The sequence below is a fragment of the Halichoerus grypus genome, chromosome 12, assembly GCF_964656455.1.
Source record: "Halichoerus grypus chromosome 12, mHalGry1.hap1.1, whole genome shotgun sequence".
In the NCBI taxonomy this organism is placed as follows: Eukaryota; Metazoa; Chordata; class Mammalia; order Carnivora; family Phocidae; genus Halichoerus; species Halichoerus grypus.
The window spans coordinates 42,683,940-42,703,144 of record NC_135723.1 but is presented as its reverse complement, the minus strand read 5'-3'; the positions used below and the strand labels follow the sequence as shown (position 1 = coordinate 42,703,144).

Sequence of the window (19,205 nt, the reverse complement as noted above, 5' to 3'; positions counted from 1 at the left end):
GAAAACCCTAAAGATTCCACCAAAAAACTGTTACAGCTAGTAAGCAAATTCAGTAAAGTAGCAGGATACAAAATCAACATACAAATATATATTACATTTCTATACACTAAGAACAAAATATCAGAAAGAGAAATTAAAAAGACGCCATTTACAATTACATTTAAAAAATACTTAGGAATAAATTTAACCAAGGAGATGAATATTCTGTACACTGAAAGCTATAAACTATAAGACATTGGATGAAAAAAACTGAAGAAGAATCAAAAAATTGAAAGATACTCTATTCTCATGGATTGGAAGAATTAATATTATTAAAACGTCCATACCACCCTAAGCAATCTACAGACTCAACATGATTTCTATCAATATACTAACGGCATTTTTCACAGAACTAGAAAAATAATACTAAAATTTGTGTGGAACCACAAAATACCTTGAATAGCCAAAGCAATCTTGGGAAAGAACAAAGCTGGAGGCATCACACTCCCTGATTTCAAACTAAATTACAAAGCTATAGTAATCAAAATCATATTACCATAAAGACAGGCACATAGATAATGGAAGAGAATAGAGAGCCCAGAAATAAACCCACACACATTTGGTCAATTAATTTACAACAAAGGAGGCAAGAATATACAATGGGGAGCATACAGTCTCTTCAATAAATGGTGCTGGGAAAACTAGACAGCTACATCTAAAGGAATGAAACAGGACCACTACCTTTTACCATACACAAAACTTAACTGAAAATGGATTAAAGACTTGAATGTAAGACCTAAAACCATAAAACTCTTAGAAGAAAATATAGGTGGTAAATTATTTGACATTAGTCTTGTGATGATTTTTTTTGGATCTGACACAAAAAACAAAGGCAACAAAAGCAAAAATAAACATGTGGGACTACATCAAACTAAAAAGCTTCTATGCAGGAAAGGAAATCATCAAAAGAATGAAAAGGCAATTTAGTAAATAGAATAAAATATTTGCAAATCATATATCTGATAATGGGTTAATATCCAAAATACACAAAGAATGCATACAACTCAATAGCAAACAAAAAATCCAATTAAAAAATGGGCAGAAGATCTGAATAGAAAATTTTCCAAAGAAGACATAGAGATGGCCAACAGACACATGAAAAGATGCTCAACATCACTAATCCTCAGGGAAATACAAAGCAAAACCACAATGAGATATTACTTCATACCTGTCAGAGTGGCTATCATCAAAAAGACAATAACAAGTGTTGTCAAGGATGTGGAGAAAAGGGAACCTTCATACACTTTTGGTAGAAGGGTAAATTAGTGCAGTCACTATGGAAAACAGTATGGAAGTTCCTCAAAAAATTAAAAATAGAACTACCATATGATCCAGTAATTCCATTTCTAGGTATCTATCCAAAGAAAATGAAGACAAACTCAAAAAGATATATGCACCCCATGTTCATTGCAGCATTATTTATTTATAATAGCCAAGATATGAAAACAATGTAAGTGTCCATTAATGGATGAATGGATAAAGAAATTGTGTGTGTGTGACACACACACACATGCAATGGACTGTTATTCACCCATAAAAAATAACGATCTCTTGCCATTTATGACATGAATGGATCTTGAGGGCATTATCCTAAGTAAAATAAATCAGAGAAAGAATATACAGTATGATCTCCCTTATACTGGAATCAAAAAACAGAAACAAAAACAAAAAACCAAGCTCATCAATACAGAGAAGATATAGATTGCCAGAAAGAGGCAAGGGGTGGTAGACAAAATGGATGAAAGGGGTCAAAAAAGTACAAAATTCCAGTTATAAAATAAGTCATGGGGATATAATGTACAGCACGGTGATTATAGTTAATAATACTGTATCACATATTTAAAAGCTGCTAAGAGTAAACCTTCAAAGTTTTTATCACAAGAAAAAAATTTTTGTAACTATGTATGGTGATGGATGTTAACCACACTTATTGTAGTGATCATCTTGCAATATATACAAATATACAATCATTATGTTGTACACCTGAAACTAATATAACCTTATGTACCAATTATACTTCAATTTTTTAAAAAGTCTATGAAATATTTTCAACCTGATTAGGTGATGTCACTTGGCCATGCTTTCTAACTGAAAACTTTCATAAGTTGCAAAAAAAGAAATTAATTTTAAAATTGGGTTTCAGAAAAGTGACAAAGTGAATTTTGGCAGTAACAGAAACAATGGCAGATATTTTACTTGAGAAAAATTACTTGTTTGGCAATAGCACATTCCAACAACTTTCTTGCATTATTTCTTTAAACAGTCACAATCTCAGTGGCCAAGTTTACTTCTGTGTTTGAATAAAGGAATTTGACCATCAGAGATCAGTAACATTCTAGTTGTCTCTTTGGAGCCCTGACAGAGAAGTAGGAAAGAAGACGCTAGCTGCTGCCAGGTGAGGATGATGTGAGCAGTGCTTTAGCTGTATGTCTAAGTCACTAGTTAGAATTTGGGAGAATCAACACCTGGCAACTCTAAAGGCCCCGCCAACAGCAACAGCCACTGAGCCACCGACAGAAGGTCTCTAAGCCTTCTGAATCCATCACTTCTGGGACCTTTAGAGTCATCCTCCAGTCCGTCAGTGATAAAAGGCATGTTCCTGCAAATGTAGAACCATAAATATTAAAGTGCTTTTGATCAAACTTGCGGCACTTGGCCAGCTGCTTGACACTGGTAGTCTCCTAATTTTAGGCTGTGTCACTAGACTTTGCTCACACCAACAACTTGAAACTAAAATTCTCTCATGAGAATAGTGTTCTTTGCCACCCTAGTAAAAAGTAGTTGTAAATTTGTTACTTAAAAATATTTCTGATAGTATTGGATATAAAACACAATGATACACCACAATTTTAAATTAAAGAATGTTTTCTTTATGCTCTCAATCCCTGAAATCAGTCTTTGGTATGCACGGGACTCCTGAGAAAAGCCTGCTGTAGCAACCAGCTTTTCAGGATTCAATTCTGGCTTAAAGATACTCATTTTTGTCTCCTATAAACTAGGTAAATAGTAATCATCTTTTATACACATTAATGTTTTTAAATTTTGTATTTTTAATGCATCTACTAATTTGCATTTTATTTAAATAAAAATGTAAAGATAAATAATAAATATAAATAGGTAAATAGATTGATAATTGAATAAATATCAATAAATATCTGAAACTGGTACAGCAGCCAAATTTTTCAAAGGCTTATAAACCCAGCCATTTGAATTTGCTTCAGGCTAAAACTTCGCAAAGTTGATGACGGAGATGCAAATTGCTTTTCCAAAGAGCTGTTTATATTGGTTAAGCTGTTTCTTACATGTAAAACAGTGGGGAAAAGGGAAAACACAGAACACTTTCTCAGGCTTCTCATGATTTCTTTTAATCTATTCTGTGCAAAAATATGGCTTACAGTTTATTGCTGAAATGTAGGAACATGAAGATTCCCAGTCCACAGTTTTAAACTTAACAAGTATCTCAATTACTTGCAGAATAATTACTTCCAGAACTTTAATACTATTCTATTAACAGTTATACCCCTTCTACTCATGCGGAGAAATTCTAACAAGAGCCGGGGACTCAAAAATGCCCGACTGAAACCATGCCATGACAATGCATTATTTTTATCATAAGTAGATAAACCAGTAACTCATATCATTTTTCTTCCATGAGGCAAGAGGCTGCAATATTTCCTCATAATAATTTCAATTTTACTAAAATGTTTCTGAAAAGAACAACAGGTAACAACAAACCCATGTTTGCATCAAGTGCTATCTATTTCCCCCTTGCAGGTTTGTTTTTGTTTTGTTTTTTTTCTCTATCTTAGCAAAGGGGTGAAATAGTATTTAAGATTCTAGAGAAGGTGATTTTCTTAGGGCAACTTAAAATTTAATTTCTCCAAATAACAAATAGATTTCTAGCATAATTAAAACTTAACTAACTAGTTTGTTAAATCAACAAGTTGGTCTAATAAAAGTTTTAATCTAAACCTTAGAATCTCCATATTCATCATGATCCTTGTCCAGAACAGGAAGAGTATATTGGATACAAAGTCCTACATCATCATGACTTTTCTGTATTACAGATGGAGGTGTTGATGATGTAGCAATTTGGATAAGTGTGTACAGGGCCAGAAAAAAGAGTACTGAAGGTTTGGATTTTAAAAAATTGAAATTCTTGTTGGAAGTTTGCTACATTTTCTTTTTCTTTTAAAGAAAAACTACAGAAAAATAATTCAAATTCATTGGATGTTTGTTAGCTATGGTCTGTATGTTTATAAAACATTTCATGGGGAGGTTAGAAAGCAGGGCAGATGGGTGGAGACTGAAATGTATTTTTATCTCATCTTGAATTTTGAATTAAAAAAGGAGATTAGGGGCACCTGGGTGGCTCAATGGGTTAAGCATCTGCCTTCGGCTCAGGTCATGATCCCAGGGTCCTGAGGTCGAGCCCCACATGGGCTCCCTGCTCAGAGGGGAGTCTTCTTCTCCCTCTCTCTCTCCCTCTGCCTGCTGCTCCCCCGGCTTGTGCTCTCTCTCTCTCTCTGTCAAATAAATAAATAAAATCTTAAAAAAATAAAATAATAAAATAAAAAAGGACAGATTAGACCACATAATGGAAGTCACAATCCACTAATCAAATGGTCCTAAAAATTTTTTTTAAATGATTTTCCCCTTCTCATTTATTCTCCTTTTTGCTAAGCACAACTAACTTCTAAGTGATCATTTTGATAAATAAATCCCAGAATAATAAGATTTATCTGTAGCAAATACGTCCCACAGCTGGAACTCATGAAGCATTTATTGCCTGTTGTGCCAGAGAGAGTCTGTTCCAACATTAGCTTCTAAATTCCATGGCAAATTAATTAATACGTTGATAGAAATGGTTGTCTAGATATATTGGAGAATTTTGAGAGATGGACATTTAACAGAACGATGTGTCTTTGATTTGCAGTTGAAGGCTCTCTTTAGTCAAATCAGTTGCTGAGTTCTCACTTTAGAACTCTGTGGTCTTATGTTCCCTGTAGTACTTCGATTATTTTCTGTATGAAAACATACTTATCCCTATGCAGCATGAAGGGAAGATGAGAATGGGTTAGTGTTTTAATCTGGCTTCTTTGGTTAACCTTTGAGACTCTATCTCAATCCCCCACTTGTGACTTTAAAAATGGGTTATCTTGCATATTTCTTCTTCTGTTTATTTTGCTGGGATTACATACAGTAATTATGTTTTAAAAGAAAGCTTACTGTCCATAAACAATGCTATATAGGTAAGTCGATCCCATTTGGTGTAAGTATATTAGACACCAAAGCCCTTCACTGCTACTGTAATTTTCTCGGTTGAGTGATTACAGTAAATCAGAGAAAGTCAGCCACAAAAAATTACCTTCTTCTCGGTCTCCCTGCTAAATAGACTCTACACAGGAAAAAAAAATAGCTATAATATTTAGGAGACCTCAATTGTCTCTTCTGCTCATTGATTTTTGGTATTCGTGAATCACTAGCACAACAGTAAACCAAAAATGTGTGCAACGCCGTACGCCACAACTGCTTCCCAGGCTTGAGACTGAAACTCCTAAGTTGTTTTGACTGAGCAACTAATAGCAATTTAGATAGTTCTGTACAAATTTAGAGACATGAGATGCAAAACCATTACTGTATTCCAGCACATTCTTCTTGTCAGAACCACTTAAATCACCATCTTACACAAGCACATATTGAAACTCAACTTTAAGCATTTTATTTTTATGTACATTTCATTTTGTCCAGAAATAAAATATCTAAATACAGACAGACTGTAATGTTGTATATGTATAGCTTTCAACAATACTTGAGCTGAATAAATGCTTTGTACATTAAGTTTGTCTTTTTAATGGAGGTCACAGCTACATTGATAAAATGGATTCCTCATATCCTTTTTTTTTCTTTTTTAACCAATAACAAGCAGAGACAAGTACAAGTTAATATTAATAAGCAGCTCAAATAACACTGGGTTAAACTATGTACAATACAAACCATTCATACAAATGAAGACTAGGATATTGAATTTGTTACAATATGTGTAGTAAAGATAAGACAGACACTTATAACTTACATGGTGTCTGTCAGGCATTTCCCTTCTTATATAATGATCAGAACTTGTTTTAAGCAGCCTTAGCTGGTCTCACTTTGCAAAAGTCCAATGACTGGTGATGAAAGCTGTAATCCAATGTCTGCCCACATGTAAATTCCAAATGTTTGCTCATCTTTACTGAAAACAGGCTCCCTCCATAGAAAAAAAGAGCCATCTTATATTACCTTGAATGTGCCTACTATATGCTGGAAAAAAGTTACTACACTTTGTTGTGTTCATAAAATAAAGAATACTGAGCTCTAAAGACACATTTTTTTTCCATTTTAACAAGCATATACTCCTACAGTAGTATTTACCAGTACAGCTACTCCAAGCAGTAGGAATGCATGAATGGGGATTATTGATTAGCATGTACTCAAGACTTTAAAAGAGATTTCCATAACAGCAAGTGTTAGAAACCATTCACTGTCTAGTTAATCCTTTTGCTTGATGAAAGTTTATCCTAAACCATTATGAGTCAGACAATGAAAGCCCTCTTGACAGGAATCGTGACAGATGCAAGCTGAAATGTATAAGAATATGTGTTTGTGTACATCTATGTGTGAGAGCATGTCTTCAAGTGTGCCTTTAAAATCTGTGGTGATTTACAACTATACTGAGAGATGAAGCTGACTGGGCAGAAATTACATCAGATTGATTTCCACTGGCACATTTGCAGCCAGTTGACAAGAGCAGCAGTGTAGACACATTCCAGGCAACAGATGTGACCTTCTTCTGTGAGGTAACAGCCCTGTCATATGACCTTTAATTCCTCAGGCTTCAGTCTCACCCATGTTCATCCTCATCCGGAGGGGAAGTAAGGTGTGTCGCTGTGGTAGTTGTAGTCGGGGCACACTTTCTGTACTAGTTTATAATCTGTACTATAAAAGGAAATGTAAATACAGATCACCTTAAAGGGCTTGGAGCAGAGCCAGGATACATGACTTTGGGTCTGCTCCTGGTAACAGGTTTTTGAAGGATCATAGTTGCAGAGTGTGTTCTTGGTAGCCTTGTCAACCTTTTCATATTCAATGCGACAGTTAAAGGACTTGGAATCTTTGGCATCAATCACGGTTTGTTGTGCCAAGTCGAATTCCACTATTTTTGTAGGGGGCACCAAGCTGACAGATACATTCCCTTGACCGGTGGAATTATGCCTGAAATAAACACTAAATGTCCCATTGCCATGATCTACAATTTTCCCAGTTATCAACAGGTTTAGCTTCACTGTTTTGATGTTGGAATGAAAATCACCCCATCCAAACATTTTCTTAAACTTGCCCGTCTTAACAATGGGCCTTCGCTTGGCCCTGGGCCGAGGCTCTTGGAGGTCTGTGGAGTTCCTCAGCCAGTCCCAAAGGTCTTGCTCAGAATAAGGTTCTGGGGTATCATATCGCAGGTCTAAATCTGTATCATTTTCTTTGCCACGAAAAGTCTGTGACAGGAGTCGGCTGATAGACAAGTCTTTGCTGCTTTCTGTCCATATGTGCTTTAGTGTGGATTTGCTGCTTCCTGATTTTAGAAGTTCTGACTTTCCACCATTTGTTAAATTGGCACATGTGACCTGAAAATGGAACAGAAAAATGATGTTTACATCTCCGTATCTGAGAACACCCAACACACAGATCCAAGCCCTTTCTCAGAGGCTCAGAATTAAATGAGGACACTTCACTTAAATTACCTTTAGCATCTGGCCGATATTTATTTGTTAAGACATGATAAAATACCACTTCCATTTTTATATGAGATGGGAGAGAGGAGGTGTAGGTGGATAAAAACCATTAAACATGACTGAAAGACTATATAAAAATATTGACTTTGACAAGGAAAAGACCACCTAACATGAGTAAAGCAAACTGAATTCAAACAGAAATCAAACTAAAGTAATTATTTCTTAGCACCAAAATCCAAACACTTTTTTTTTTAAAGATTTTATTTATTCATTTGAGACACAGAGATACAGGGAGAGAGAGAGAAAGCATGAGCAGGGAGAGAGGCAGAGGGAGAGGGAGAAGCAGGCTCCTCGCTGAGCCAGGAGCCCGATGTGGGGCTCGATCCCAGGACTCTGGGATCATGACCTTAGCCGAAGGCAGACACTTAACCATCTGAGCCACCCAGGCACCCCAAATCCAAACACTTTTAAAATAAAAATATTACAAATCATTATTTTTCTACTTCAAAATTACCATAAGCTTTAAAACTGTATGATTCTCAGAAATCCGTCAACCAACATTCTAAAGACTTTTGGTAATTTGTGCCACAGTCCTATTAGAAAAGTCAGTTCTGCAAAGACACTCTAGTATATTTTAACTGGTCAAAACAAAACATGTTTATTATCATTTATTATTAGCATGGAACATAGTGTATAAGACATAATGTTTTTCAATAATACATTGTATGTTAAAAAAAAGAAGATAGTAGGAAGGGTAAAATGAAGGGGGGGAATCGGAGGGGGAGACAAACCATGACAGACTATGGACTCTGAGAAACAAACTGAGGGTTCTAGAGGGGACGGGGTGGGGGGATGGGTGAGCCTGGTGATGGGTATTAAAGAGGGCATGTTCTGCATGGAGCACTGGGTGTTATACGCAAACAACGAATCATGGAACACTACATCAAAAACTAATGATGTAATGTATGATGATTAACATAACATAATAAAATTTTTAAAAAAGACATAATGTTTTTGCCTTAAGGGGCTTAAAATGTTGTCTAGGAAAAGGGACATAAATGAAAACATCTAATACACAACATCTTAGAGATAACTGACAATCTAGAGAAACAAACAACACATGGTCAATGACAGAGAGGTCACTTCAGGTTGGAATGTGAGAGTCACATTCAGAAACCATCCTCCTGGGACCCTGGTCTTGTCTCTTTGGGAAGATTTAGATCCCCAACTAGACCAGGGATTCAGAGGAACCCTAAATCTAACTTACTGACCAAACATCCAAATCTGTACTTGCCAAATTAAACAAGCATGTCCTTAGCACAGCTCCTATATTTATGCCTTAGTATAGAAGAAATAAAAGAAAGAAATGAGTATCTACAATGCACTCATTAGCCTAAAGTTAAAGCAGTGACCTCTGATCCTGACAGGGAGGCCTCAAGGACAGTAGGGAAGACAGCCAAGAACCCACAGGAATTAAAACAGCCAATACAAAAAAAAAAACTTTTAAGATGTAGACTGACTGCCTATAGGGTAAGTCTGCCAAAGAGAGTCCCACACTGCCCATTAAGAAGCCAAGTTTCACAATAAACCTCCATCGTCAGTCCTATCTCAGACATGAGTCTGACTACCACTCAGCAGCTTCGTTTGGAGCCTCCAGGCCCCTTCCAAACTGCTCTCAAAATAAGAGGCCATTGCTGGAAAGCTTTTTAATTCAGGTCTACTAGGAATTAGAACTGCATTCTAGAGGTCTGTCTATAGACTTAGGCATGAAGGCCTAAGGTACAACTCTGGCCTGAGAATAGCCTTTTACTCCATCACTTGTGCTAAAAGGACTCTATCCCAATCCCTAGGGAGTAAGGGCATAAACTTTAGAGCCAGTCTCCCTGGAATCTATGCTAAGCTCTGCCACTGCCAAGCTGTGTGCCCTTGGTCAAGTCATTTAACATCCCTCTACCTCAGTTTCCTACATCTGCAAAGTGAGGGTAACAGTGGTGCCTCCCTCATAAGGTAGCTCAGACATGGAAATGGTTCAATTAAATTTAGCTATTTTTATAAATCCCAAGCTGCTATGTGAAGACAACTAGAGAAAGGAGGTCACCAAGTGGTACATATGGAGATCTGTCTTGAGGGTAGCTTTGTTCTTGATTACATAGCGAAGTACTCAGAACCTACATGGGATGTGTTTCCCCAGGGATATACATGCAAGAGGCCTTGGTAATCTAAGCTAGAACAAAGTCACTTAGATCTGTAATGTTGTCTTTTCACAAATTCCTCAGGATCAATGAGCTTTCCCACTGCCAGCTGGCAAATGGTCTTATCTCTACCCAGTTCAAATTGAGACAATATGAGTGGTATGAAGCCATTCCCACCTGGGAAAAACTACCAGTGGAAGCTGGTCTCTTCCCAGTAATGCTGAGCTTAAGAAACCCTGCAAGTTTAGTCCCACATGAACTCATTGCCTCTGAGAGAAAATGGATTTATACCTCATGACTGCACCAAGAAAAACCAAGACTATGATATTGGGTGGGCTAACACAAAAGCTCTGTCACCATTTCAAGCTACTAGCCTGGGTCCAGTTGCAACCACTGTGATCCTCAAGGCAACTGTGATGCCTTTATAGAAAGATCCAGAAGGCCATTGTGCACAGAGGTTAATAGAGGAGAGACAAACACTGACCAATGGAGAATCAGACCCTACGGATGGGATGAGGTGCAGAAATAATGCATGGATTGTGGTGGAGGTGCCACATCTAACGGAAGTAAAGATCACCCTCCCGCACACAATCTCTAAACTCTTAAACATATCAATACCCAACCAAAATGAACAAACTTGGGGCAAATATAGGGAATTGAAAGAAGGTTGTGTTTGCTGCCGACTTTTTTTTAATTTAAATTCAATTAGCCAAGATATAAGTACATCATTAGTTTTTGATAAAACGTTCAATGATTCATTAGTTGAGTATAACACCCAGTGCTCGTCATATCACGTACCCTCTTTAATACCCATCTTTCTTTTAGTGCTAGGTAATTCCCTTTCAGTTGTCCTCAACCCTCAAATTGGTCTCTCCTCTTTTCCCCCTGCACCCAAACCGTTTCCTGTTTGCAAATTCCTTTCATTCCAAAACATTCCAGAAATGGATCACACTCAAGCAGTATGTGAGCAGTAACAGCAAAGTGGCTGCCTTATCAAAATTCAATTTGTTTTTTAACAAGGACTAAATATTAAGTCTTAACGGGATGAGACTGAGAAGGAAATACCCTTTGGGGAGGGGGATGATGCATAGAAATGTATGAGCTTTCTTAAGGGAAAAGCATGAAATTTCCTATCTATCCTCTCTGCCTGATAATAAAGTCAGTCCTCTATGGAACAATTTTTACTCGAATATGAAAAGTATAATCCTTAGTACTTCCATAGTTAATATTATATCATTATAATTTACAAAACAAAAACAACTACAGTTCTACTAATTCACTGAAAGAAGTGCATTTCAAAATAACTTTTTCTATAATGGTAGCTATAGTATAAAATTTAAAACAAACAATTTATAAGAGTAGTACAGCTCTTTTAGCTTCAGAGTTTATTTTTTGTGTATTTATTTTATTTTGTCTCGATGAAATCTAATTGATTGGTCAAACATCCAAATCTCCACTTGCCTGACTATATAAGTGTTGTCCTTAACACAGCCTCTATATTTACGCTTAGTACAAAAGAATTACAAGAAATAAATGCATATCCTAGTCTCAAGTTTTACCTGGAATTACATAAGTAGTTTCCTATTCTTTGGGCGACAAGAAAAATAAATACAGGCACGTATTTGGTTTCGGTACTTGTATCTCAGCATCAACACAGTTGATTAGGAGAGGGGCTGTAATGAGACACATCCATGGTGCACTGGCTCATGAAGCAGTAATGAATTGTCCCAAAAGAAGGAAGTAAAAGGGAATTAGAGTGCAATCCACCAGCAGCATATGAGGAGTGAAAGGAAAAAAATGTAGAAGTAGGAGATAGGATTTTAAAGAGCCAATCTATTCAGTAAGGATGCTAAGACTGACAGGCAGATAAACCTCTGAATTTTGGGTAGAACAGATATTTAGTTCTAAATGATACTCTCCACATCTGTAGTGACTATGAGTGTGAGTTCTAGAGCTAGATGGCCTGAATCCCAATCTAGGCCATGATCTGTAACAGCTATATGATATAGGAAAGTGGCTCAACTTGTTTACACTTACGTTTTTCTCTTCTAGAAAACAGGAGAAGAATGCCTACCTCCTTCATAGAGCTGTTCTGTGAATCAAGTAGGACACTCTATTTAAAGCACTCAGAGCAGTGCCTGGGCCATGGTGAGTGTTCAACATTATTATTACTATTAACATCCTCAAATATTTTAACCTCCGAATCTCACTGGATAATATTTTTGTAAGTGAATAATAATAGGATATGAAACCAAAAAAATATTTTTATAAGAAAATCTCCCTTTTACATAACCAAAACCGTGAGGCTAACAATTTAAAAAGAAAGCATATACTTTTAAAAGTTCTGGTGTGACAACCAAAGAATATGGCAAGCTGAGTAGATAGTAAAACTCAAGTTAACAAAGAATGAGCATAAGTTCAGCCATTAAACTGCTCAACTACCAAAAGCAACGCACTTATTTGTAATGTGAAAGCCTTGCAGTGATGCTGTCAAGAAACCTCTCCAGAACATCTCAGTTTGCGTACAGAACCAAAGTAGGTTTAGCTGTAATTGTCAACAACACAGTCTTGAATATTCTTATTTCTCTCTTCCCTTCCCCTTTCCTTTCATTTAGGTTAGGAGAGAAGCAGGGCAATGTCTAAAAGATTGTCAATCATGAAAACCCAAGAAGGGTCCTTAGGAAAATCCCCAGACCTGTTGAGCATAAGTAATCCTGACTTATTTTGTTTTATTAGTTCAATAAATATAGTGAGACTCTGCTAATATTGAGTTAAATAATAGGAATACAAAGCTAAATAAGACATGGTCCTTGCCCTCAAGAAGTTCACAGTCTAATGGGGAAATCAATTAAGAAAGTAACAATGTGATGTGACTAACACTATGTACAACATTCTAGTAGTCAGAATCAAAGTTGAAAGGTAGAGAAGATGTAACAGTAGAAATAATCCTCGGATCTAGGAGATAAAAGACACTTAGGAGTTCAACAGAGAGAGAAGAGGCCAAAGGAGATCCAAGCATAAGGAATATACTGTGTAAAGCACAGAGCTGAGAAGGGGCATGTTAAATATAAGAATGGAAAATAGCTCCTTACTGCTGAGCCTCAGAGAGCATTGAAAAGGAGGAAAAGGAGAAGTTGTAAGAAGTGGGTAGAAATTGAAGAAGGTGGGCTATGGTCAAATTGTGATGTTCCTACTAAGGCATTTGAACTTAAACTTATAGGTAGTGGGGAATCACTAAATTTTGTTCTGTTTTGCTTTTGTTTTTGTTTGTGTGTGTCTGTTTTGCTTTTGTTTATTTATTCTGCTTTTAATTAGGTTATTCTGGCTCTAGTAAAATCACTGAGTAGACATTGAAGGATGAATTGGTAGGGAGAGACCTTGAAGGAAGAATGACTAGTAGAATGATTCATTACATAACTAATTGTGATACTTCATTTGAGAAAGTAAAAATGAGACTTCACCAAGGCAATGGCAGAGAAAAAGAGAAAGAAAAATGGATATGAGATAGTTCAGAGGTAGGATCACCTCAGCTTGATGACTTTTTGACTAAGCAGGAATATGAAAAGTTGAATTAATGAGTTTCCTGGCATCTGCAGGGAATACAGAAGTAACAAGTTAGCTGGAAAATATAATTAAATCTCAGAGGAAAATTGGAGGTTGAAGTGCCTGCAAATCATTCCAGTGATGCTATCCAAAGAAAGTTGGTAACATGGGTCTGAATGTCTGCAGAAATGAGAGGGATAGTGATGTTGATTTTGTAGTAGGAAGGAAATGTATTGTTCAAATAGAACATGGTGACACAGAAGAAGGTTGGTAAGAATATCTAATACCAGTGCTTTGAGGACAAGCAGAAGAGGAGCCAGGATAGGTAGAAACAAAGGAGAATATTAGAAAGAAAATATTATTGTAGAAACAAAGAAAAGTTGGGGAGAGGAAAGGCAGGCATAGGCAGATTCAAATTCCAAGTAAATAGGGACGCCTGGGTGGCTCAGTCAGTTGAGCGTCTGCCTTCTGCTCAGGTCATGATCCCGGGGTCCCGGGATCGAGTCCCGCATCAGGCTCCCTGCTCCACGGGAAGCCTGCTTCTCCCTCTGCCTCTGCTTCTCTCTCTCTCTCTGTCTCTCATGAATAAATAAATAAAATCTTAAAAAAAAAAAATTCCAAGTAAACGTTGAATAGTATAAACACTTGGAAAGAAGCCCCTTGACTTTTGAATCCACTACTAAAAACTTCTTGATATTAATAGCTACATGCTTTAGAATTAATCATGTTCTTAGAAGGTAGAGCCAACTTCAGGCCTTTTCTTTTCAACAAACGCTGAGCATACACTGTTGTGCCAGGTACAGTTACGGGAACAGGAAATTAAAAAAAAAATTCCTTTGAATCCACTACTAATGACCTTACTGAAGCTAGTTTTAGTAGTGGTGAAGAGATGATGCAAGATGAGAAAGAGCAACTAGCTTAATCCATCTGCTCCTGGCTGCGGTCAGGAATCACTGGCTGACTCGTTCTCTCATATTGCTTTACATCTTAAGAATTTTCAATTTTGAAACACATAAATATACATATAAAATTGAAAGATTTTGGGGGGGGCGGAGCAAGATGGCGGAGGAGTAGGAGACCTGGATTTCTTCTCCTCTCAGGAATTCAGCTGGATAGGGATCAAACCATTCTGAACACCTACAAACTCAACAGGAGATCAAAGAAAAGAAGAGCAACAACTCCCTGAACAGAAAAGCGACCACTTTCTGGAAGGTAGGACGTGCGGAGAAGTGAATCCGAGGCGATATTCGGGAGGATAGACGGCGGGGGAGGGGCCTCCGGCGGCCGCTTCTGGCAAGTGATAGAGCCACGGAGCACAAAGTCGGAACTTTTAGAAGTCTGCTCTGCTGAGGGACGGCACTCTGGTGGCGAAGTGGGGGGTGGAACCCTCGCGGGACAGTGTGGTCTCAGGACCCTCGGGGTCACAGAAAGACAGGGGGTGCCTGAGTGCGGCAGATCTCCCAGGTATCGGAGCAGGGAAGCCGGCTGCAGAGACGGAGCCCAGGCGCGGGCTCTCAGCTTGGGGTTGCTATAAACCGTGATCCGCGGCACAGTCGGGCCACTGCTCCTCCAGCAGGGACCCAACAAGCGGCAGATCCGGGGAGACTCACCTTCTTCCCCCGGGAGGAGAGGTGCGGGAGCGCACCGCGGGGATCTGCTGGGCTTGGAGACTCCACCCGGGGTCGGGTGCCAGATAGAAAGGCGCGGTCACAGGCCGGGTGAGCGCAGAGTGCGGCGGGAGACCGGGGAGACGGGAGTGACTGACGGCTTTTCTCTGGGGGCTCGCTGAGGAGCGGGATCCCGAGTTCTCGGCTCCGCCGGGGCGGAGACTGGGAGGCCACCATTTTCACTCTCCGCCTCCAAAGCTGTACGGAGAGCTTGCAGGGAACAAAAGCTCCGGAGAGCAAACCCGAGCAGATTACTTAGCCCGGACCGGCAAGGGCGGGGCAATTTTGCCTCCGGCAAAGACATTTGGGAATCACGGCAACAGGCCCCTCCCCCAGAAGATCAGCGAGAACAGCCAGCCAAGAGCAAGTTTACCGATCAATGAGAACGGCAGAACTCCAGCGCTAGGGGAACACTGCACATAGAATTCATGGCTTTTTTACCATGATTCTTTAGTCTTTCAAAGTTAATTATTTTTTTTAACTGTCTTTTTTTCTTTTTTCCTTTTTTCTTTTTTTTTTGAATTTTTCTTTTTCCCTTTTTCAACCAACATCTTATCAATCCCTTTTTTAAAAAAAAAATCTTTATTTTTCATTTTTAAAGTCATATTCTATCCCTTCAGAGTAGTTACCCGTATTTTTGGCATATATATATAAGTTGTTCTCTCTTTAAAATCTTGAGATAGTTTCTTCTAACAGATCAAAATATACTCTAAATCTCTAGTGTATGGTTTTTTTCTACTCCCCTGCCTGATCACATTCTCTCCCTTTTTTCTTTCTTTTTTTTTTTTTTAATCCTCTTCTTTCTTTTTTCAAACAACTTATCAAATCCTTTTTAAAAATTTTTTATAATTTCCATCTTTACAGTCATATTCCATCCCTTCATCATATCAACCCTTATTTTTGTACATATATAAGTTTTTCTTTCTTTAAAATTTTGGGAGGGACTTTCTTTTAACAGACCAAAATACACCCAAAATCTAGTGTGTGGCACTGATCTATAATCCAGCCTGATCATATTTGATCACATTCTGTTTTTGTTTTGTTTTGTTTTGTTCTGCTTTTGTTTGTTTTTATCTTTATCTTTTTCTTTTTTCTTTTTTTCTTTCCTTTTCTTTTTTCTCTCTTTCCCTTTCTTTTCCCACTGCTTCAGGTCTTTTCTGATTTGTTTAGAGTATATTTTCTGGGGACGTTGTTACCCTGCTAGCATTTTGTTCTCTCATTAATCTATTCTCCTCTGCACAAAATGACAAGACGGAAAAAATCACCTCAACAAAAAGAACAAGAGGTAGTACCGACTGCCAGGGACCTACTCAATACGGACATTAGTACGATGTCAGATCTAGAGTTCAGAATCATCACTTTAAAGATACTAGCTGGGCTTGAAAAAAACATGGAAGTTATTAGAGAAACCCTTTCTGGAGAAGTAAAAGAACTAAAATCGAACCAAGTAGAAATCAAAAAGGCTATTAATGAGGTGCAATCAAATATGGGGGCGCTAACTGCTAGGATAAATGAGGCAGAAGAAAGAATCAGTGAGATAGAAGACCAAATGATGGAAAATAAAGAAGCTGAGAAAAAGAGAGATAAACAACTACTGGATCACGAGGGCAGAATTCGAGAGATAAACGATACCATAAGACGAAACAACATTAGAATAATTGGGATCCCAGAAGAAGAAGAAAGAGAGAGAGGTGCAGAAGGTATAATGGAGCAAATTATAGCAGAGAACTTCCCTAATTTGGGGAAGGAAACAGGCATCAAAATCCAGGAAGCACAGAGAACCCCTCTCAAAATCAATAAAAATAGGTCAACACCGCGACATCTAATAGTAAAACTTACGAGTCTCAGAGACAAAGCGAAAATCCTGAAAGCAGCTCGGGAGAAGAGATATGTAACCTACAATGGTAGAAACATTAGATTGGCAACAGACTTATCCACAGAGACCTGGCAGGCCAGAAAGGACTGGCAAGACATATTCAGAGCACTAAATGAGAAAAATATGCAGCCAAGAATACTATATCCAGCTAGGCTGTCATTGAAAATTGAAGGAGAGATAAAAAGCTTCCAGGACAAACAAAAACTAAAGGAATTTGCAAACACGAAACCAGCCCTACAACAAATATTGAAAGGGGTCCTCTAAGCAAAGAGAGAGCCTAAAAGCAACATAGACCAGAAAGGAACACAAACAATATACAGTAACAGTCACTTTACAGGCAATACAATGGCACTGAACTCCTATCTTTCAATAGTTACCCTGAATGTAAATGGGCTAAATGCCCCAATCAAAAGACACAGGCTATCAGATTGGATTAAAAAACAAGACCCATCGATATGCTGTCTGCAAGAGACTCATTTTAGACCCAAAGACACCCCCAGATTGAAAGTGAGGGGGTGGAAAACTATTTACCATGCTAATGGACACCAAAAGAAAGCTGGGGTGGCAATCCTTATATCAGACAAATTAGATTTTAAACCAAAGACTGTAATAAGAGATGAGGAAGGACACTATATCATACTTAAAGGGTCTATCCAACAAGAAGATCTAACAATTGTAAATATCTATGCCCCTAACATGGGAGCAGCCAATTATATAAGGCAATTAATAACAAAAGCAAAGAAACACATCGACAACAATACAATAATAGTGGGGGACTTTAACACCCCCCTCACTGAAATGGACAGATCGTCTAAGCAAAAGATCAACAAGGAAATAAAGACTTTAAATGACACACTGGACCAAATGGACTTCACAGACATATTCAGAACATTCCATCCCAAAGCAACGGAATACACATTCTTCTCTAGTGCCCATGGAACATTCTCCAGAATAGATCACATCCTAGGTCATAAATCAGGTCTCAACCGGTACCAGAAGATTGGGATCATCCCCTGCCTATTTTCAGACCACAATGCTTTGAAACTAGAACTCAATCACAAGAGGAAAGTCAGAAAGAACTCAAATACATGGAGGCTAAAGAGCATCCTACTGAAGAATGAATGGGTCAACCAGGAAATTAAAGAAGAATTAAAAAAATTCATGGAAAACAATGAAAATGAAAACACAACTATTCAAAATCTTTGGGATACAGCAAAGGCAGTCCTAAGAGGAAAGTATATAGCAATACAAGCCTTTCTCAAGAAACAAGAAAGGTCTCAAGTACACAACCTAACCCTACACCTAAAGGAGCTGGAGAAAGAACAGCAAATAAAGCCTAAACCCAGCAGGAGAAGAGAAATAATAAAGATCAGAGCAGAAATCAATGAAATAGAAACCAAAAGAACAGTAGAACAGATCAACGAAACTAGGAGCTGGTTCTTTGAAAGAATTAACAAGATTGATAAGCCCCTGGCCAGACTTATCAAAAAGAAAAGAGAAATGACCCAAATCAACAAAATCATGAATGAAAGAGGAGAAATCACAACCAACACCAAAGAAATACAAACAATTATAAGAACATATTATGAGCAACTCTATGCCAACAAATTAGATAACCTGGAAGTAATGGATGCATTCCTAGAGATGTATCAACTACCAAAACTGAACCAGGAAGAAATAGAACACCTGAACAGACCTATAACCACTAAGGAAATAGAAGCAGTCATCAAAAATCTCCCAAAACACAAAAGCCCAGGGCCAGATGGCTTCCCAGGGGAATTCTACCAAACATTTCAAGAAGAATTAATACCTATCCTTCTGAAACTGTTCCAAAAAATAGAAATGGAAGGAAAACTTCCAAACTCATTTTATGAGGCCAGCATTACCTTGATCCCAAAACCAGACAAAGACCCCATCAAAAAGGAGAATTACAGACCAATATCCCTGATGAACATGGATGCAAAAATTCTCACCAAAATACTAGCCAATAGGATCCAACAGTACATTAAAAGGATTATTCACCACGACCAAGTGGGATTTATCCCTGGGCTGCAAGGTTGGTTCAACATCCGCAAATCAATCAACGTGATACAATACATTAACAAAAGAAAAAACAAGAATC

At 37.9% G+C, this 19,205-nt stretch overlaps 1 protein-coding gene across 1 annotated transcript in view; it reads right to left on the bottom strand.

The window, feature by feature from the left end:
- Positions 1 to 5,738: 5,738 nt before the first annotated feature.
- The window catches only part of NXPH1 (neurexophilin 1), a 300,995-nt gene continuing 287,528 nt past the window's right edge, over positions 5,739 to 19,205 (bottom strand). Inside the window, exon 3 of the mRNA XM_078059310.1 lies at positions 5,739 to 7,697. Within this exon, the coding sequence (XP_077915436.1) occupies positions 6,936 to 7,697 (762 nt within the window). The 3' untranslated portion in view covers positions 5,739 to 6,935. The remainder of the gene's footprint in view (positions 7,698 to 19,205) is intronic.